The sequence below is a fragment of the Larimichthys crocea genome, chromosome XVII (assembly GCF_000972845.2).
Source record: "Larimichthys crocea isolate SSNF chromosome XVII, L_crocea_2.0, whole genome shotgun sequence".
Classification (NCBI taxonomy): Eukaryota; Metazoa; Chordata; class Actinopteri; family Sciaenidae; genus Larimichthys; species Larimichthys crocea.
The window spans coordinates 20,514,159-20,536,733 of NC_040027.1; the positions used below are offsets into that span (position 1 = coordinate 20,514,159).

Below are 22,575 nucleotides of genomic sequence, written 5' to 3' on the forward strand. Positions count from 1 at the left end.
GAACAACTCCTCTCACCCCTACGTGACACTGATGAGAATTGAACAGCTCCTTCAGCAACAGACTTCTACTCCCACCATGTTAGGAGCGCCCAGCATGGCTTTTTTTCTATGTATTTCTTTATTATTTATTTATGAGTCATTTCTTATCCACACTGTGTAAAGGAGGTGCTGAGACAGGTGAATTTCCCTGGTGTTGGATCATTTAAGTGCATCTTTTCTTAACACACTCAAACAACAAAACAAACAAATGGCTTAAAAGTGTTTTAATATCTCCCCATAATTTTAGGCAACACTACAAAGACATTCAAATAATAGGACAGCAACGTTCACACTTTCTGTTTAAACAATACAAAATAGATTGCAACGTCCTTCAGAAATAAAACAAGCGATACTAATATGATGCTCTTGATAAATGAAAAAACAAACAAAAACAAACTAAAACCGCACAACACCTCTCTCACAACGACTTTTAAGCCAAAAGAGTTGTGCAACTGTCCCTTCCCTGTCCTACATCTTTGTGAAATAAGATCATTGCATTATTAACTTGACAACTCATAAATGTTCCCCTTTACTCAGTCTTTAGTAACACACAACATGATGCAGGCACAAGGAAGAAAGTCAAAGGACTACTTGATCATTACAGTAGATATTCAGTCTTATGTTTCAGACTAAAGCTTCTCTCTTCTGCTCACCATACTCTGGAAGAAAAAAAGATTACTAGGCATATTATTTAAATGATAAAATTATGGCTGCATACAGTAACATTGTCATTTCTTAAGTGCTTCATTCCCTCAGCATGCTACAGACTGTGCAACATAAGACTTGTCTCTCTCTCTCCAGAGACAGATTTACTCTCCAGTGTGAAAAAACCTCACGGGGTAATGCTGCACAAAGCAGAGCTTCTCTGTCTTTGTGCGTTTCTCACAAAAAACAAAAAAAAACAAAACCCCCCCCAACAACAACGTAATGACGTATTTAAGGGAAATTATTTTAGTGTAGCCTTGTTTTTCTTTTTTCTCTTTAAGATGTGATGCAGGACCTTTGGATTTAACAAGTCCATCGAATGAACTCAAAATGTGTCAGGAGGAAATGTTGAAACAGTTTTCACTCGACAGCGTCACACTTATTGTCTCACTAATGTGTCATCTTAGGCACAATGAACATCACAGTACTGTATGTATGTAGATCCTAAACACTGCCAGTCTTCTCTGATCCCTCTCACACGTCTTCTGTACAAATGTCATGCACCAATGTTAGTTCAGTGAGTCCCGACTCGAGGTGGTAAAACTCAACTGGCCGCAGAGTTTAGACTCTTTTGGAAATAAAGCTTAAGGTGCTGATGATTCAACTTTGACATCATAGAAAACAATACAACTATCGTGAATGAAGAAGGCAGGGAAGGTCAGTAGTTATTAGTGTGCAATTATACTGAAATGGAATGAAGCAATCAGTCATTTTTATGATTTCTTACTGAGACACTTTTCTCTGCACACTGATCTGCAGGAACTATACGGGGAATCGCAGTACAGATTCTCAAACATCAGTCTCTCTTTCCTCCCAACACAATATTCCTCTTAATTCAAGGGTCGACATGTAACATGTACAGTCAGTTATATTCATACGTGTATAGCTGCGTGTTAAGATTGTTTTCAAGATAAGAAAAGTTTTAAAGTTGTGACATTCTACCAGTCTCTAAACTAGCAAACGCCTCGCGCTCTGGAGGCGGAGGTCAAGCAATCCCCGCTTCATCCTTCTTGTCCTTTTTACCCTCTCCCTCGCCTTCGCCCGTGTCGCTGCCGTCCCGTCGACGCTTGCGGTTGCGAGCGCTGGCTTTGGACGCCGGCAGGGAGTCCATGCCCAGCACCTTGTGAATCTGACGGAAAGCGAGCAGCCGCAGAGCGTGCTGGAACAAGAGAGCAGAGATGTAGGCTTCTTTTTTTTTGACTATTGCTTTGAAAGCTGACAGTATAGAGACAAACAGGAAATGAGATGGGGGAGAGAGGGGGGTATGTCATGCAAGAAAGGGCTGCAGTGGAGCAAATGTTATCTAAAAAAAAAAGTCTTCTCTTTCCTGCTGTTCATTGATTGGATATCAAAACATGCTTAAAATAAAGTTTGCGTGGACCAGAGCAGCTATTTTTTCTTTCAAGCACCCACCCTGAGTTTATTACTGGCTCTTTTATCGTAGGGTTACTGAAACTGAATCTACATACACCTTCCAACTAACCAGAATAAATATAGTACAAATGGTCTGTTACCTGTGCGCTGGCTGTTATGTCCTCTCTAGCTTGAAGCATCATGCTTTCCAAAGCATCTGTCGGCTCTTTCTCACAGGGGTCCATCAACCCTGGTCCATCTGAGTTAGAGGAGAGAAACCAGTTAAACTGTAAATGTGATACTAAGTGGTGAATCTCAAAAGTTTGACACAAGCAGGGGGAGGCACAGCAGATAAAGAGATTTTCTGATCTACTCTTTCACATCTCATTGATGTCTGACCTGGTAGTAGGATGCCAGTGGAGATGCATTCTAGGACTCTGCGCATGGCCTCTCCTGGGCTGAGCGGACCTGCAGCACTGCTGATCACTTTCTCCACCAGCAGCTCCATCGCCTGGAAGAAGGGACATACAGAGAGACACAGACACACTTAAAAGCAAGAAGACACTTCAGACAGTGGATTCAAGTCTTCTTATAGGTAGACTCTTCATAAAACATCTGGTCAAGACATTTGGTGTGGATAAGCAATCTCCTTACACAGCTATACAAGTTATGAATGTTTCTAAATATAACTTTTATGTCATTGTTTGCAGATTTTGATTGTAAAATGTAACATATAGTTTGAAGCCTCTTACCCAGCCGGGCATCTTCCCCCAGGTGGGAACCCGCTGACATAAATCTCTCAGCACCCGAATGACAATCACACAGGACTGAAGCCCGTTCGCACGTGCCTTCGTTAAGACAAAGACAAAAAAACACATCAATTAACAAAAAAAAAAAAAAAAAAAAAAGGTAATTTATTTTAGTTACACTGGACAGTGTTACTTTAAAATGTGACTTAAAATGTGTGCATTGCAAAAGGAAAAGAAAACTTTATTTATTTATTTATTTATTTTTTACAGAAATATCAATAATCAAAGAACAAATGGAAACTCTGTGGTCATGGGTTATTTTGGGTCTTTTATAGATTCTCTGTAAATCTGCAGCATCATTTCTACTCTTGTTTGTGCATGTTTGGCCTGTCACCCTGGTAATCATCTTCACAGTAACAGAGATAAGTTTCAAGTTTTCTGGTATTCAAAGACTTCCTCCACAGTTCTGAGCCCGAGAAAAACAAACAAATCATGACAAACCGAGCAGCTGCATAACGAAACAACAAAATGAGTCGAATCTTAATGTCACGTTGGTTGTTTTTCTTTTCTGTAAAGCCACAAACAAAGCAGGGTTTTACATAATGTCTAATTAGAAATTACATCCCCATTTTTGGTGCTTCAAAACAAAATGCTTCCACCTGTGTGTGGCCTAAAAAGGAAGTGAGAACAGTTTATTCAAATTATCATGCTCAACCTTTAATACAAGGTATTTTATAAATAAAAATATGTCATCACATACTACAGACTATTTAAGGACATCAGATATAATATCAAAACCAATATCAGGGCGGTGTCACAATCATGGAAGTTTTTAAGGCAACACAAGCTCACAAGTGTTCATCATAACAGTACTCATATCCTTGTCACAGGAAATTATTTACGGTGGTGTTGTCACCATGACGTGAGCGACTATAAGTCATCATCTTTCATACCATAACTGCACTCAAAGTACCGTCCTTGCTGATATGCTACAAGACATCCTCGCATACCTGCTTAATGAGTACACGGCGGTAACATCAGGTCACTCTCAGCTTTACACAACAGACACACAATGAACATCAGTTCATAGAAAGACCAGTTACGCCTTCATAACTGCAGACAGTAAAAGTTATTGTTTTCTAGTACAACTTTTACTTAATCTATTGCAACTATCAGACGTTTTGACATGTCACCACAGGTCAAACTAATAACATCACCAAACATGGCACTGTGCAGACAGCTCATTGAGTGTAGCACCTCTGCTTTTCTTGCTGTGAGTCAAAAGTCAACATCAATCAGGAAAACAAAATAACCACTGTGGAAAAGTTCTTCTAATTTCATGCCAGTAAGCATTTTGTGTAGGTAGATATTCTCAGATGGTGGCAATTTTGTTTCACTCGAATGATTCTCATTCCTTCCAATCTGTGTTGGAGGGGTCACACAAAGACGGGGCAGACAGAGCTGTGGTGCACTTACCTGAAACCATTTAGCGTGACGAAGAGAAGCCAGGTATTCCAGACATTTCCTCTTATTTAGAAGATCAGGAGGGTCCTTCTCAGCCACATCTGGTGGAGATAACACTAGCTCATGACTTACAGTCAAATTAACACGAAACCCACAATGGCAATACATGGTAAGTGTAGTTACTGCTGATGTACAGGCACTGATCAGGGACGAAATTATAAAAACAAAAAGAACACTGGACGCTATCTCATGTGGCCAGACATTTCCTCGAATCCTTAAATACTCTTCAGTTTGTTTGTGAGAAAAATAATGAGGGGATGATGTGAGAGAAAAGGCAAGCATTTGACCGTCGATAAAAGGAGGACCGTTTAAGTTTTACAGATGTATTCTGAGTGGGAAAATAGCAAATAAGAAGTACAATCACCAGTGTGTTCTTTGGTACGGAGCCCTGAAGTGGCCATAGAGAGAAAAAAATATCAAGGCCACATTTTACTACAATGAGCATTCAAAACGTTATCGCGTGCACACAAGATACATTTTGATTCATTCGTACACAACATAAGTGTGTATGCAAGAGACCGGCGTTTGTCCCCAAACCACAAAGTATTACAGAGGCATGTTCACCCACATATTCTTACACGCTGACGCAGCAAGTTTCACAAGCTGCACACTGACAATGAAGGACTTAACTATAAAATCAACCTTAATTTGGCATCGATGTCTGAAGGTTTAAAGTTCTAATTGCAAGTATACTGACCGTGCGTAAAGATGCACACAACTCATTTAACAACACAAAAAAGTCTGTTATATATATATATATATATATATATATATATAAAATCAAAACTTGATTTATTCAGCGACTCTCAGCCATTGTCTACATGTTTGTTCATGTTTTTATTTTAATCATGTTCATGCATTAACCTTTGCTCTAATGTTTACAATGTTTTTAATTAGCCCTAATTGGCTTTCAGCACAAAAGGCTGATATAAGTTGTCAGAAAACCGGCTGAGGTTTTAGTTACACACGGTGGGCAGACGGTGTGTTGATAGCCTGTCCAATGCCATTTTTGTGTCAGGTGCATTTTATAGGTTAGTCCTACAGTGGGCACATTCATCAGCTCATTGCCATCAGTGCGTAAAACGATGAGGATAATTGCTGACAACATGACTGACTGTGATTTTAAAGTGTATATTTATCATTTGCTGATATTTACTGCATCATTTACATTAAAATAACTGTCTCTTGCGCACACACGCTCTATGTAGTAAAACGTGGCCTTAAAATAAATATATATACACACATGTATATATTTTTTTATCTCTATGTCCACTCTGTATTTTGGAGTGGAATACATGCACAAATGAAGGAAGGTTAAGGCATTCAGAGAACAGAGTTTAGATTTAAGAACATTATTTTGTAAATGTGTCGGCCGGCCCATTTGATTTTAGAATGGTTTCAAACTTGGACCCAGTTATCATCTCCCTGATCTTTCTCTGGAGAGACGTTTTGACTTGTCAAACATGGGTGTGGTGTGGCGTGGCTTATTTGAACACTTTAAATGTAACAGAGAAATAATTTGTTTTCAGTCAAAATGTCTGCTATGACAAAGACGGTATCATTATGTCATCAAACTAGGTTAAACCACTTCTTTTCTTGCTAAAAACTTCTTACAAATGTAATGTCATCACTGCCAACATCTCTTACATTTTTTTTTAACGTTATAACTGTTGTCCGTTTCAGGAACTGGTCAGTCCAATCCTTCACTTTCACTGTCCACTTTTAGAGCTGTCCTTTACTAAACTATAATAAATAAACTAATAACTGTGTTGTGTTTCATCTAGTGTACATTTGCATTAGCCTGGTCTGAGGCATTTAACAGTTATTTAACACTGGAGATGTTCTCAATCTATACTAAATGTTTACTGGCACTATTATCTACTGCAAAGACAGCAATGGCTTTCACTGGTCCTCTGCAATTAATGACATGTCTCAAGCAGATAAAGGCACAAGAACAAGGGTAAGTCTTTCCCTCCATGCCTCCATGTTTTACCTCCATGTCTACGTAAACAGTAGTAGTTTACGTGCAAATTAGTAGTGCTAAAAATGGCAGATTACAATGTTATGTCTTCGTAAAAATAGTTCTCATGTCTGTGTTGGATCTAGACGTTTAGGAAATAGTAAAAGAGTTTGAGGACAAATGTAAGACACATTTACAAAAATAACAAACGACAGCTTTGTCCAAAACATTCAATGGTTACTGATGACTGCGATGAGGTAATATTTCACAAGATCAGCCTTGGGGCTTTCCACACTTCTCCACATGTTCACTAAAACTGTAGCAACATCAGAGGTCATTGGCTTTCTTACAGGGGAAATACAAAACAAAAAAAGAAACAAAGCCATATCTTTGAAGTCTACACTACCATACCACTTAGAATCAAAGACCCATATTTATCATGCCTCTTAGAATTGGGGGATTTAGCAGCAGCTTCCGCCCCTCTGATGATAATGAACAAGAGGCTTTTCCTCCTCAAGCTTAATAAACATGGGCAACCTGGTTCCTTAAATGTTTCTATTCTTAGTGGTATGTGTACAAGTGTGGTCTTCAGATTAGCCATTGGCTTGCCTAGGTCTGCTGATACAGAAGTAGGGGCACTGATCAACAAACCCAAACAAAACTTTAAAAAATAAAAGACAGCGGCCACAGAAAACATTTCTACCATGTTTTCCAAATGGGGAAAAAAAACACATTAAAATACTGACAGTTATTGGAGCAGGCGGAGGAGTGTTTGCAACACAATGATCATTGTTGAAGGGTGGGGGGAATTAATGACAATGGGTTTAGTAATGTACTCTTATCATTATTTAAATACTGATCATTGTGAGGCGATAAAATGACACTCCAACACCTCATCATTGATAATGCCATATTATGCTGCAGGGATGAGGGACTGGGAAGTCACTGGACCTTAAAAAAAATAATAAGGATAGTTGTAGAAATCGTGTCACCATTTGAAGCATTTTCATCCCTGGGCATTATCTGAACACTGATCATCACTTCAGTCTATCATTACGGTTTATGTGAGCGTGTGTTCACCAGATAAACACACACCCTAGTGGCACAGAAAGGTCGGAGAGCCCGGCTTTTGATTCCCATGTTGTGGAAAAGAAATAAAGAAATTAGGGGGCCTGGTGTAACTGCAAAAAATGGGGGGAAATGAAAAGAGTGGGACAAATGAATGTGTGAGTTAATTCTTATTTTAGGGGTTAAAGGAAAAAAACTTGAATGTGGGCTTGGTTAAAAGTCCCACCTCTTACTTTGTGCAATTTAAGAGCTTTTCAGCCTAAAATTTAGGCTTCTACTGGGTGGAAGGGTGGAGCAAGGGCTATATATAGATATAGATATATATAGATAAATTTATATATATATATATAAGTGTATTACACACATTGCTTACATTTGGTTGTCTGGTACTGAAAGCTTTGGCTTCTCTAACCTTTCTCAGCCGCTTTTCCTCCTGCCTGCTTGTCCTTCTCAGCAGCAGTGTCCTCCCTCATCAGCGGCGAGGTGAGAGAAATGGTCACCTGCATTTTGGGCTCCTTGCTTGAAAATATCACGATGTTCGCCTCCTCGGGGTGAGCCTGCACCTCATACTGATCTTCAGAAAATGTCTGCCGGTTAAAAGGACACTTGGGATTACTCACTACAGAGGAGGAGGGGTGTAGGGGCAAAGAATAGCCTTATTTGGCGAGGTTGCAGGGCAGTACTGTTATGGTTTTGACCCTGTGATATGCAATTTGTTGTCTCAAGGTAGTTCCCTTATTTAAAACAGGGTCGGTGACTTTATCAAAAATGTATTTCTCAACGATTCATTATATCTTTGTAGCTATGAGGGGCAGTTTAAAGAAGAAAAGCCCCATCTCACTCTGTAGGATTCAGGTGTCATAACCAGGCAGTGAATCTAAAGATCAGTCAAAAGCACCTTTAATGAAACACTCATTACAGCTAAAGCAGGAGGGAGGAAGAGTGAGGAATTACAACACATCACTACCTTGCATTTGGTCAATCTTTTTTGTCTTGTGAGTCTTTATATGGAAATTCCAGTAAATTTAAAGAAAATCCCAGTAAATTTAAAGAAAATCCCAGGAGTATTTCTCTTTAGGCGAGGGCAGCCCAGTCAATTATGAACATGGAGAAATGTTACCCGGAGCCAGAAACCACACAGCATTTCCTCTAATAAGAATACAGAACACTGTGACAGAGCTGTCTGTTCTGAACTACCAAACGTGTACTGTATACCCACAGAAGGCTCAAATGACACGGTCAACTCGAGCGGTTTTACTTTCACAGTTAAGAATCATTAATAGATGTGTGGGGGAACTGCTGTGTCGTTTCAGGCTGTACATGTTCACCAATAATAAACGAGCTGCTTTAGCATATGAGAAAACCCCATCGAGGATGAAAGAGATTCGGCAGTGGTATTTTTCTGGTTTTGGACTTTTTTTTAACTCTAAAACAAAAGCAAGAGTGAAACTACTACCCAGTCTGTTTTTTTTTTTTTTTTAAGATATTTTTTTGGCCAAGCACTGAGCCTACATGGGGCGGCTGCTCTACCGACTGAGCTAAACGACGCCCAACCGCCTGTTTGTTATGTAACTATAAAGCTTTGTAGTCCCCCAGCGTCCAGCTCTTATGACAGAAGTCATAAGGCGGTAGCAACAATGATTTCCTCTTTCTAAAAACCCACTGCATATGACAACACATTTACCCAACTATTGCTAAAAATGGCAGCGGTGTATTGTCAGGATTTTGTTTACAGTTCGTCTATATGATATTATATCCATGTGTAAGTCAGTGTTGTGAATTCCAGGTTTACCACAATTCTTCCCTCCCTCAACATGAACCTACATAAAACAGTCTGTCAACGGGGGAAGTCTTCTTACCTCCAGTTCCATTGGCAGCTGCTTGGCGATGCTCTTCAATAAAGAGATGGTGGGTTTTTTAGCAGTCAGCAGGATGAGCTCAACATTTCTGTCCCCACGAAGCAGCAGGCCTTTGGCCAGGATTCCCACCCTCATCACACCTTTTAGCAGCCGTGCTGAATTCTCAGTACTGTCAAGAGAGGAGATATTATGAACAGTCCAGCCAGCTAATGGAGCGTCTCTCACAGGGACCTGATGGATTAAAAATGAAGATGAAGTCATGATGAACATATTTTAATTTTTTTATACCTGACCATACATCTTTACCTCCATGCATGCATGTGCACTACTGCTCAAAAGTGTTATAAAAATTAGGATTTATACTGGGGTTCAGATGTTTTAACTCATATAGTGTGTGTGTTTCCTGTTTTTTGCATGTCTCATGCACTTCCCTTATTTTGGACTGTGTTTTACTGAGGATGGCAGGAAGAGATAATTATAAATCAGTAGTTCAAGGACAGGAGAGACAAGGACGTAAGAAACACGCCTGGGAAGTAGAAGAGACAAGGATGTGAGAGACAGGCCTGAGAAGTGTCATTTTGGACAAGAAACATAATGTTCATTAATGAGCAGAAAACCAAAAAAGCAAATTATCAGTGGGGAGGTGTCTGAGACAGCCCATTTTAAGAAAATTGTATAAGAACCAACTATCAGAGCTTCTCAGGGAGCCTTTCCTCTGTAACCCCTTTTTGTGTGTTGCACTGTTAAATGCTCCTTCTTATACAAGAATAATAAATTCACCTTAAACTTTGATTCCAGTCCTCCTTATTCAAGGGTTCTTCTTTAAAAATTCTCATAACAAAAAGTTTGGGGTCACCTGTTATAATGTTTCCTTCAATAATGGCGGTTGTAACGTTAACGTTAACATTAAAAACGATATAATTCAGACACCAAATGTATCATTTGTATTTGAAACAGTTTTAGCACCAAAAGAATAATAGTTAAGTGATTAAACCTTCCATTTAGTGGACAGAGAATACGGTTGTAACCAGTTCCCTCCCAGATATCTTTAAATTTAGAATTTGTTGTCCAGAAACGCTTTTGGGCACTCTCCAATAGTGCTAATCCTAAACTGACCTTTTATTTATATTTTGAAGATATTGTTGCCCTTGACACTGAAACAGGAACTTTCATATTTAAATTTGCGCAAATTTCTATTTAAACTTCCTGTTTCTTTGACTTTTGACGGTTAAGGGTTGCTCAGAGGTATCCGTCGCATTTTTCCCTTTTAGGTGGGTTGACAGTGTTTTGTTCTCCATGTACAAAATGTAGAACAGAACAGACAAACTGGCACTATTAAAGGGAACTTTGCATACTTTGTGTATTTCGCAGCCATCGTAGTTTATTTTCTATAAAAAGGAAGGAGCGGGGTCAGATGAGAGGGATTGAAGTCACCAACTACATCACCAGATGGCACTAAATCCTACACACTACAAACATGCCTTTCCACTTCACTACACTTTTCTTCATTAGAAGAGTGTCTTTTGTTTTTACCCTTTTTCATCTCCTCCTTCAGTAGCAGCAGTAGTGACAGCTGGTGCTTCCTTATCCAGCAGGGAGTCTGACACCAGTTTTAAGGCTCTCTCAGAGTGAGAGACAATCTTCTGAACAGCCTGCAGCTCTTCCTCTACCGGGTAAATGGTGGAGTGTTTGGCCATGATGTGACGGTCATCGGGAGAGTCTGGCCGACGCACACACGTCTTAAGGGAAAGGGGAGGAATAAAGTGATTGATCACACTTGGATAATGAGTCTCGGTGAAAGTGTGTTTTTAGTTTAAGAGAACTGCAGTTGCAATGCTCACCAGTAGAGGGGGTACTGGCATACCAGGGCGACTCATCAGCGGTGGAGGAGCCATCCGGCGTCTCTGCTCCCCCCAGTACATCTGCTCCTCCTCCATCCTCCTCCAGTACATGTCCTCTTCATATCGTCTGCAGGAGAGGGGGAGGTTTTGAATGTCATTAAAAGTCATTCATTCCCACAGGGGAAACTACACAGTAGTCCATCAAAAAGCACTTCAACAAAACATCACCAACACCATATACAAGAAAGCAAGGGCGATTAACTACTGCCAAAAAGATGCTCAAGAAAAACAGAAGAGTTTAAACAAAGCATGAAATTCCCTTTTTCCCCAGGCGTACATGCGTCAGACTAACAGGACTTCCCCTTTACTGATATCACCTGTGTGAATGCATCTTCCTCATGCAATTCCCCATTTAGTCTGTTCTGTGTCAACCGAGGAAACTTGCAAACTTAACGTCAGAGTGGGAACAAAATTAGATTACTAACTTTGACCACGAGTCTGACCTCATCTCCATGTGCCAGCGCTGCTCATCGTCTCTCTGTCTCTTCAGTACCGCCTTCTGCTTCTGCTTCTTCAGCTTGCTCTCCTGCAGCTTCCTGGCCCGGTTACTGGGTTTGATCTCCACGGGAAGCTCTGGGTTCACTTTCTTCTACAGAGAGGAGGACAGAACAAATGTAAAGGGAATGTAAACACAGTCAGTGCACATGTTCAGGCCCCAATGGTGCATGAAGGAAATTTAAATGAATCTAAAAAGAACAAACAATCATCAAACACTTCAGCTGGTTAAAAATGCGCCTGGTGCAGTTTCCGTGTAAACAAACAAAAGCACTTTTACATCAAGCGTTACTCTACAAAAAAAAAATCTCATAAAACATTTTCAAAGCCAATTTTTAAGTATTTTAAATCCAACATTGTTGACATTCTTGTTTATTAGCTTGCAGCCTTCCTCCGTGCCTCTGCTGGCACATTGCTGTATATCTTGGTGTGTTACTGCCACCTGGTGATTAGTGGAATAGTGAGGAAACTGTCTCAATGAACCTGTCCAAACATTTGTCCAAAAAAGCATGTATGATCTGTGATGAAATCAACATTTACTGAGCATGCACACATCTGCAAGGCAAGAAAAGCTACTGAGAGCACACAGAGAGCTACTGTACACCTGTCAAACCAGTCAGCACATTGAAGTTCACTTCGCAGATAATGGCTGAAGGAGAAGGAGAAAGTACTTCTACTGTTGTTTTATAGAAACTCTGTTTTACAGTTTATGTGATCTAAAATAGTATTTATTTCAAACCAACTCATTACGTCTCTCTGATAACCAGACAGGAATCAGCTCCGTCATGCTCCGGCTTTCCTACCTTGTACTGGAGTCTGTGCCTTCGTCCTTTGAGGTGCATGTCTTTAGCATTGGGGTCGTTGAAGCTGCACTCACACAGTTTACAGTGGAATCGAATCACCTTGCCGTCATCGTTACGGACCTGAAACAAGATGGTTCAGGTTAATACACAACATGCAGTACAATGAACGTAACATAAATGATCTTTCAGCAACTATATAAAAAAACAGACACTAAAAAAAAAACATTAATATCACCATATTTAAACATCAAACATGAGTTTAACACTGTCAAACAACTGAAATGATGACCTAACCTATCAGCATCGCTACAGCTTATAAAAGGGTTAAATGTATAATATCAATTTACAACAGTTATTTGTGTCAGGAAAGAGGTTTTTCCTCATTTTTATCTGTTAATTATCATTATGTATTGGTTTATAATACCGTATAAATATGATACTGGACATGATTTATGTCACAACAGGTCGGAGCTTTTCTATCACACACATAAACACACTGAGGTGTTGCAGGGAGTATAGAGTCTCATTTTAATTGTCCCTCTTAATCAAAGTAACCACAGATATCAAGAAACTGATCGCTGTGTCACCCAGACCCAGTGAGTTCAATCCAGTCACAGACAGAGTGTCACCATTTTTACCACATGCCTGTGTGTATAGTGTTCTGTGTCTGTGTTCCTTGTTGTGCTGCTACAATGAAAGCATTTCCCTTCAGTGATCAATAAAGTATTATCCATCCATCCATCCATCCATCCATCTATCCATCTATCTAAAACTCCAACTACTGTCACTGTACTCGAATTAAAAGAGGCAGAGTGCATAGGAAGAGAAGTTAATAAAGATAAAGGTTTATTGGTGAGGTGTAATAAACTTCACAGCAGACTAAAGTCTCTGTTTACATTAACAAACACACTGACTCCACGGGATAAATGTGTAATTGTGGATGCACGTATAAACTCATCTCCTGTATAAAACATCTGTATCCTCAATGTTAAGCGTCATAAAACATAAAAATGTGGTTCTCACGCATTTGTTCAGTGGTCTTGTCTCTGTAGTTGCTGTGGCTGCTTCGCTGTCCATGTTGAATAAAATGTTTTGTACAACTATTAAATATAAATTATCCTGGCCATTCGACTTTTGCAAAAAACATGAATGCTGTGCAGTATTTAGTCATTGTGTTTCTCTAAGCTACCCAACCAACATACATCAGTGCTCTGATACCTTATTCGACTGTAATTAAAGCCAATATCATGATTGTTTTTCTTCTTGTTGCTTACTTACCTCCTCTACGTAGTCGTGTCCCACTGGCTGGATGTCTCCCTGGCCTCCAGCTCTGTCACCGTCCTCATCGTCACTAAGAGGCTCCATCTTCTGAGCCGACTGTTGCATGGGCTCCTCCACCTTGGCAGCCACCACCACTGTCGCTGCAGTCACCGCAGCTGCTGGAGCACTGGCAGGCTTATTGGCTATGCGACAGGCAAGAGATTACAGATTAGAGAGTTGATTTAAGGAACACGTTTTTTCCATTTGGAAACCAGTTATTGTTGCTAACTTCAGTATTTTGCTCATGCAAAGGATAAAGAGTGGCTACTTAATCCTGTCCAATGTTAAACACCCCACTTTTATTCTTGACAACTTCTCTCACTTTTCATGTAAACAACAGTACAACAATATAAATGTCTTTCAGAAGAGCCTGTCTGAAAATGTGCAACATTATCCCCATTTTCAGATGATATCATGTCTCCGTCTCTCCCACTCCCCATGACGAATGACTTGTCACTGCACCTTCCAGCGTGGCTGTTCAGAACGAGCTATAAAAACACACTGATTTATGGCGTGGACAGACAACACGTCATATGAACTGATCAAGTATAACACAGACCTAACACTCCTCTGTCTTTTACAAAACATTACAAGAAACAATTATAAAAGGGCAGAAGTGAAAGTGGTACATTAATATCAAATTGGTAGGTCAACACCAACTTTAAAAAAGGTTTTGGTTGCCAAAACGTTTATGTTGTGCCATGTGTAGTGAAGCAGTAGTAATTCAATAATAAATTGGTCAAACTTTGACATAACAAACCAACAGACTTACAAATGACAGTTATTTTGGAAGGAGCTGCTTTCTTGACAGGTGCCGTTGTTTTGGCCGTGGTGTTTACAGACACCTGTTTGGCTGTCACAGTCGGAGTCGAAGTGGTTGGGATTGAGGAAGGAGTGGACATGGACACTGCAGGTTTCCCAGCTGTCGAGGTTGTGATAACTGGAGACGAATTCACCAACACAGGCTCGGTAGAAGGTATAGGTTTGCCAAGCTTAGTGTGAAGTTTCACCACCTTTCCATAGATAACAAAGAGACACAGAGGGAGATACAACCATTTAAGACTGCTGATACTTAATCCCATCCCAAATCCCTCGGGCAGGTTTTGTTCCATGACTTGGCAGCTAGGGTGGAACATCACGAGTACACCCCAGTCATGGTCCAATAATGAGAGCACATTACAGCAGTATCTTCTACAGCTGCCTATATTTTCTTAAATAACACGTAAAACACGAGTAAAGACCAGATCAAGTATAATATCTGTGCCGACCTTCTGGTGTTTGGCCCCACGGATATGCGCAGCGTAGGCGTCCACTCCGGTGCACGAGACATCACATAACTCACAGCGTAACTGAGTCTGGACCCCTCTGGGCCCGTTGCTGGCCCCCGATTGCCCCCCAGATTTAAGGGCTGCCTCCTTTTTCTTATGCTTCTGGCCCTCGAGGTGCTCCCGGTACGTCTGATACATAAAAACAAACAGTTAACAAGTTGACGCTTCCAAATGCACATACAGAAATAGTCAGATTTGTTTATATTTATTATTATATTCATGTTTTTATTCTGTTGATGAAATAAACTCAGATAACTGCTGATAATTATGTTAACCAGCCATGACACATGTGTTTAGACACACTTTGGTCTTAAATATAAAATACTCATACATACATACATATTTTTTCTTGTTTTTTGGGTTTGTTTGTCTCTGCAATCCTCAACACAACAAAGCTTTTGTGTTAAAAGCTTCTTTTTTTTTTAATAAATAAAACCTTGTTGATTCAACCCCTCATCATTATAAAACACCTACCTGAGGGCCTGCACAGCTGATCTTGCAAATGTCACAGTAATGGAGCTGGGGCTGCTTAGGAGGCAGTTTGGGCTTGAGCAGCTTGGCCTGGTGAAACGTGGGCTTTTTGTAGGTGTTTACAGCTGAAGTTGTCACCATGTTGCTGCCTGAGTTGCTCCAGGAGGAGCTTGTCAGCTGCTTGGGTGGTGGCTGGATGGGGGGCTGGGGCTGTTGCGGCTGTTGTGGCTGCTGAGGTGGAGGCTGCGGCTGGGTGAGAGTCTGCTGAGCCGGCTGGTAATAGGAGGGGGCAGATGTGGAGGTGTAGCCAGTTGAGTCATAACTGGAGTAGCTAATGCCTGAGGGTGAGAGAGCAGGAGGAAGAGATTGAGGACAGAGTGTTATTACAAAGAAGAAAAGCTACAAGACATCAACAGCCAGCAGTGACGTAGGCAATAAGCTGCACTTATTGACCAAGCAGAGTAAAGGCAATCCCAAAATGGTCTTTAACAAACATCAAGGATGTAATAAGAAACTCAAGCATCCATTTTAATAGTAGCAATGTTTCTATACACTTCTTTCCTTTGTTTTCCATCCACAATAAGACTCATTTACTCCACCACGCCACCTGTGGTCCACCGTAAAAAGTCAAAAGTTCATTTGAATTGACTCAACACGACCAGTCGATGTGCTCCACAAGAGAAATCATTTGCAGACACATATGAATAATAAATATAAATACATTTTAAATTAAACAAATGTATCTATAGTATGTATGCTAATGTGACGAGCATGTCTCTGGCTGGCTAGCATGTTAACATGGTCTTGTGTACAAGTACAATGTGGTAATAAATAGAGTTCAGACACACATACATCCGTTTTATACTGCAGCTGTGTTGGACGACTCAAAAAACACTTTTCTATCTTATCTTATGTCTTATGTTACCTGAGTAGGTGGTGGCTGAAACAGTGGAGCCGAAGGAGGAGCCAAGGGTGTAGGATGAAATGGGAGTGGGCGGCTGCTGGACACTGGTAGACACTGGGTAGATGTTGTAACTGGTGGACACAGAGCTTGAGGGGGCCAGAGGCTTCAGGGCTGTTACCTGCCTCTGTGGAGGAGGCGGTTGGCTGTACACAGTGGAGGGAGCTGGACTGTAGGCACTCTTTACTCCTACTGATAGAGACAGAAAGGGTGAGCGGGGAGTTAGGAGGGGGAGAGGAGAGAACTGCATCCCTTGCATTCTCTGGGACTGCCTGTCAGAGTCTTTGGCAGGGCAGGAAGGATCCTGATTTCACGAGCTAACATGCAGCAGACACATTCTTTATATATCTTATTACTCTGAAAAGTGTGAGGTAAATAATACCAAGACTGATGACTGATGACACATAAACCTCCTGCTGGACTGAAGTGTATGTATGTCAGTGTTCTACACTGTTAATTAGATTTTAAACACTTGTTATATGACAGTCAACAATATTTTTTAAACTGCTATTCAAAATCCACAGGGACACAGTAAAGATAGCCTGCATGCCCACACAGGTCTGCTAACAGATGCAACAAAGTTACAGGAGGGTGAGGGAGGTGTCAATCAAGCACAGTATGTACAAACCTACACAGTGCTGCGGAAAAGTCTGAGTGGAAACTCCTGTGTGGGTGGAAATTGGATGTCTAGGGCCACTCGAGTGTTCTCTAGTGATCTTTCGTCTAACTGATGAATGTACTGCATATAATTCACATTTCTGTACTGCAAATCTGAACAGTAATCTAAAAAATGATGCAGCAGAGCCGGAGACATCTTTGGTACTCCACTAATTCTTCTTCTTTGGTCTTGAATGCAACTTCACCACCCAAAGTTGAGCAGATTCAGCCGTGTGATGCTAGTCTCTAATGTAGATAGATAATGAGCTGCTGGTCTCAAGACGACATGTGAGGCTGTCTAACTTGTTTTCATCCCATACCAATGCCGACTTGAGTAACATCACCTGAGGCAGTTTATCCGATTTCATGATTTCCCCTTCATATTAAGTAATCACTCATCTCTAACAATGGCTGAAACTTTGGACGTGACATGAGAGATAAAATGACTCACCAGTTTGGTAGTAATTCTCTGTGGGTGTCCTCTGAGCCGGAGCTATACTCGTCTGGTAGTACTGTTTATTGTCATAGGTAGTCACAGCTGCAGGGCGATAGCTGTAGTTGTCCTGCTGGTGTTCAAGAAGAGCATTTAATCAAACCGGGAAGCAGAGTTTAAGAATTTAAGTCGATAACTGAACTTAAAAAGCACAGATATCACAGTAATGTGCCCAAATCACATGAGATGCAGAAATCATAAAGGAAGCAGAAAGAGACTGACCGTGTCTGAGTATACCTGGTACGTCTGTGGGGTGGTGGTGGGCTGTGGGGGTGCCGGGGGTTCTGGCTGCCTGTAGGCATAATCAGGAGGGGCCTGGTGGCTCTGATAGGCAGGGTAAGGGGCAGAGACCACAGGCCGGGCTGCCTGGACTGGAGCTGGAGAGTAGGATGCAGTCACTGCATGAGCCACAGCTGGAGCCTGCTGGACACTGTAACTGGCCGTAGATGGATGGGAGTAAGCTGGGGGAGGCTGGGTACTGAAGGAGAGGAGAAGGAGGGGAGGGATTAATCAGGATCAGATTTATTGGCACACGTGCAAGAGGAATTTGGCTCTTTTAATTGAATCAAGAAGGTAAACTTCAAAACAGCTTTCCGAGGACATCTTAATGAACAACTTGAACTTTAAAGTGTCAGCTGGGATCAATCCATGTTAGAAGTGTAGCATATTTTCTTCTCTCTTCATCCACCATGTCATTTACATCAACAGCGCTCCAGTCTCCTACGTGTTTCATCGTGGCATGATATTTCTATGATACAGATGACAGACCTGGGCAGGAGTCTGCACAGGCTTCGCATCAATGCCAGGTGGAATTTAGCTTTAAGGGTGTACCGCCATGCTGGTGACTCACTCCTGAACAAATCTGATATAAAGAGTGAACAAATCAAACAGTTTGGTTGGTGCCAGTGTCTGCACAATAAAAAAACTCAGGGGATCACAAAAGTGATTACAATTCTTTCTGAAAAGGAGATGAATGCCTGTATTTTTAAAATACATTTCATGTCAGTCCATCCAATAGTTGTTGAGATATTTCACTCGAATCCACCAACGCGAGAGGCACTAAAGGAAGAGACATGGCATCACCTCGGTTGACTCATCGTCTCAGGAGTGGGAACCATGGTTATTTGTATTATATTCATATAAATCCATCCAATATCTCTTGAGATTCTGACCGACCGACTAATGATTCAAAGCAGCTGTACTGTCATCATCCATGGAGCCGCATGACTAAAACAGGCACTAAAAATAGGGAGGCAAATTAAAAGCAAGATGTCAACACTTGATCGGGATTAATTAATTGACGTTTCAGTGAAGACACAACTGTGATCACATGAACACGACATGATCGACTGGGCAGCTCTGCCGCTGGTTAATTTTACATTTACAGAGGAGTTCAAAAAGCTCCACAGCAGCCTTACTGTTAGCGTTATTTGGGATGCAGACCGCATCCATTACTGGCAACGACATCAGTAACCGATGCTATCAGCCTCTTTATTAAGCCTTCAGTGACAGGACGGACAAGAACATGAGAGCTAAAATTAAATGCCGCCTTAAGGTCATAGAAGGGCGCAGAGTCAAAATGCTGTAAAAGTAACCGTATCAAATTTTACAAAAATATACTGAAAAAAAACACAAAAAAAAAACACTTTTTTTTTTTTCAAAGCTGACTTGTTTGTGCATTGTCCTTCAAGTATCTTAACCACTCCCCTAAAGAAATTATCTCAGACCTGCAGGCAGGACTTTCCAAGATTTAATGATTAGGTTACGTAAGTGCCACATGCCACGCCGTCACTCCCTTTCTGAACAAATCTGCTATGGTCCATTTCACCAAAAATAAACAGCCAAACAAATCAATAAGTTTGGTTGCCGTTGCCCTACTTGTCTGTTCTGACCTACCCCGGCCATCAGACTGGTAAACTGCTATCAGAACACCTCAGTGTTATATTGTTTGTTCTGCACAACGGGTATCAGCACTTTCCGAACGCTAAGCGGAGAACAAACATTGATGCTCGTTTGCTTATCAAATGACTCTGAGTTAAGAGGTTAGTGGCTGACCAATGACAATATAAACCATGAAGCAGTGTGTCAGTTTTTGCTGAAAACTGCTGAATCACTGATAAAACCTCCGTTGAATAACAAAAAAAAAAGGGGGGTAATGCAACCTTTGATGTAAGAGGCGATTCAAGCTGTCCTGTTGTATGCATGTTGCAAACTGTTTGAGTGAATGTCTTTGTTCAGTCATGACAAGATATCTGAAAAGGATCCATACAGAAGGTTTATGACATGGTTTCCATTGCAGACTAGTAAACAAACTGTATGCAGCCTCTGATGTGTGGCGTCTTTTTCCTGGCACACTATCATAAATAGTGTGTCTTTATTCATCAGCAATACTGTTTATGCCATTGTAGCTATATTTGATATCTCTGGATGTGTGAATCAATAGCCTTATAGGCAGTAATATTCTCATTAAAGTTACTTTATACAGATATTCACTATGCAGGTTTAGCTCATTTTATCTATAAGCATTTAATCCATAAATATATATTGATGTTGCATTAAATTAGGTATAACTCCATAGAGCCCCGGTCTCCATATCACCCACACATAACTAAAGATAACCCCACTGCAGCTCCAACACACTGACAAGTGACATGTTTGAGGCTGTAGAGGTTTAATATTTAATCTAAGCCTAATAAACTAAAGGCAAACATGCACAGAGATAAACATATAATGAGAAAATGCAGGTCCTCTCCTGGCTGTCAGGTTTTTTTTGGCTCCAGTCCTGACTTACATACCACAACAGGAAACCTGCACAGCTCCCAAACCGCAGTGAATAATGATTAAAAGTGATTCACCTGTCATACAAACTTTGCTGATAAGAGTTTCAAACTGTTTTCTGTTTGAGTGTCCTCTGCAGCAGCGTGTGGTTATTAATCATATAACTACAACAGATGCTCTGGTTGACAGACACCGGACTCGCAGTCAAACCGGGACCAGGACCAGGACTAGCCCCCCCCCCTTTAATCCAAAAACGCCGGCCACAATCTCTCCCGTCACAGCTGCAGCCAGCTCCCCCAAAAAAACCAGCAGCGTTGACATTACTGACGTTTTGAACCTGGCGTTAAAGCACACACGACAGGGAAACGAGTTGACTCATGTGTGGCAGCTTTCTGTCTGCCGGACTTCACTAACGTCAGGCAGCGTGTCGGCCTGAGCTCAACCAGCTAACGTTAGCTACCCCAAGTAGCGGAGCCGAGCTAGCCGGACTCTCCCCGTCTTCCCCGCAGTGAAACGTCACCGCTCACCGCTTCTCCGCCGACACACACCAGCGACTGATAAACGCGACTCGTTACAAATGCTGACATTACCTGTATTGCGGACCGGCACCATGTGTAAAGCCGAAATAATTGCTTGCAGCCATCTTGGCATCTCCAGTAGTACAGTACTGGGCAGACAGCGGAGAGAGACCAACCGTCAAGATAGTTCCCCCCCTCTGCTGCAGCCAATGGCAACGCGTCTGTGCTGGACCGGAACTGCGTAGGACAAAAACTTCTTCGTGCTATAATTACACACACACACATTTAGTAATCTATTAACGAACAAACGGGATGTTAATGTTAATGTAACATTTGAGTTGATTCATCGTAGATTTTTTAGCGTAGATTGATTAATTACCTAAAATCGTTTTTTTCTACTAACCGTTAACTATGTTACGCATGCGCACACAAACGAGACAAATGATCACATAATGATGTTTTCTGCCTGTGAGACATTTAATTACTCATTTATTTGTTTATTTAGAATGTTTTTATTATTTAACAACTACCTGTTATGTAATGTAGACACACAATACACTCAGGGAGAATTGTCCCCCTATGTAAGTGAGCTGTGGGAGTAAAACTGGATAAGTATATGTATATCACTACTGTATATATACACGTATATATATATACACACACATTCACACCGACATTCTCAGCCCCATTACAACTGACAGGTTAACAGTGACGCAGAAAATACATAGGAATAAAAAAAAGAAAATGACCGTAATATTCATTTTAAGAGAAAATGCTACGTTTTTAAAAAATAAACAAACAAATAAACATACATAATACTTACATAATATACCTACACACACACACACACACACACATACATACAAACAACCTATAACAAAAATATGTCGGTTAGCAGATTATTCTCATTGCCGCCTTTAAATGCAACAAGTGTGAGTCTTTTACCGGCATATTTAAAGAAGAGTGTGCAGGTCTTTAGTCCATCTCACATTTAAATAACAATAAAAGTAACGAAGAACAGAAAAATTAAAAGAAAGTAGGGAAATGAGGAAGAACAAAGGAGCAATGTTTTTGGAGCCTGTCGTTATTTCTCCTGTTGGGATGCAAGTTAATTCATAAACTAAATGGACAAACAATATTTAGTTAATTAGTTAAGTCTAACATTTGGGGGGAAAATAACATAAAAAATGTTTTGTTCAGCCCAAGCCGGAAGTACATTGTAGTGAGTCCTCTCGCTTTGCCTGCGGTCAGTCTGCTGAATGTCCCGAGTGTCTGTCACGCACGCTTGTATGGATGATAAAGATATAATCTAATTAATCAAACTCACAGGTAGTGAGTCAGAAGACAAAAAAAATCAAGAGAGCATCATATACAGCCAGTTTTATGTTAAAGTGCATGGTGATCATAACATCCACATGGTTAATAAGGTAAAAAAGAAAAAAAAAACGACCTTGGGCTTTGAAGGCATCACCTCACATTAAAAATTATGCTATAAAGAAGGGAAAATGTTAGAAAAAAAACATTGACCTATACATAATTATTACAGTGGCATGTAGGATTAATGATACTACCTGGGGCGCAATAAATTATATA

At 40.7% G+C, this 22,575-nt stretch overlaps 1 protein-coding gene across 4 annotated transcripts; it reads right to left on the minus strand.

Annotated features, from left to right (window-relative positions):
• Positions 1–248: 248 nt before the first annotated feature.
• Positions 249–21,212, minus strand: zfr2 (zinc finger RNA binding protein 2). 4 transcript variants are annotated; one of them, XM_019256850.2, is made up of 19 exons: positions 21,055–21,212; positions 17,924–18,164; positions 17,645–17,759; positions 16,501–16,728; positions 15,579–15,913; positions 15,045–15,233; positions 14,549–14,789; positions 13,735–13,919; positions 12,457–12,576; positions 11,584–11,747; positions 11,099–11,225; positions 10,791–10,996; positions 9,258–9,426; positions 7,811–7,985; positions 4,323–4,411; positions 2,850–2,945; positions 2,497–2,608; positions 2,259–2,356; positions 249–1,903 (listed from the first exon to the last, which is right to left on the minus strand). In XM_019256850.2, the coding sequence occupies exons 1-19, from the start codon at positions 21,105–21,107 to the stop codon at positions 1,730–1,732; spliced, it is 3,117 nt and encodes a 1,038-aa protein (XP_019112395.1). In that variant the 5' UTR covers positions 21,108–21,212; the 3' UTR covers positions 249–1,729. The 4 variants fall into 4 exon arrangements, with proteins under 4 accessions (XP_019112395.1, XP_010736323.1, XP_019112394.1 ...); XM_010738021.3 differs by having other exon boundaries at positions 17,645–17,756; positions 17,909–18,164; XM_019256849.2 differs by having other exon boundaries at positions 17,909–18,164.
• Between the last annotated feature and the right edge of the window lie 1,363 nt (positions 21,213–22,575).

What these genes read in the sequence shown, in the direction of transcription:
- zfr2 (XM_019256849.2), bottom strand. Translation starts at nt 21,107, where the DNA reads ATGGCTGCAAGCAATTATTTCGGCTTTACACATGGTGCCGGTCCGCAA. An exon ending in GGTGCCGGTCCGCAATACAG is followed by an intron (nt 18,165 to 21,054) that starts GTAATGTCAGCA and finishes CCTCTCCTTCAG; the next exon opens with TACCCAGCCTCCCCCAGCTT. An exon ending in GTGGGGCCAAACACCAGAAG is followed by an intron (nt 14,790 to 15,044) that starts GTCGGCACAGAT and finishes ATCTATGGAAAG; the next exon opens with GTGGTGAAACTTCACACTAA.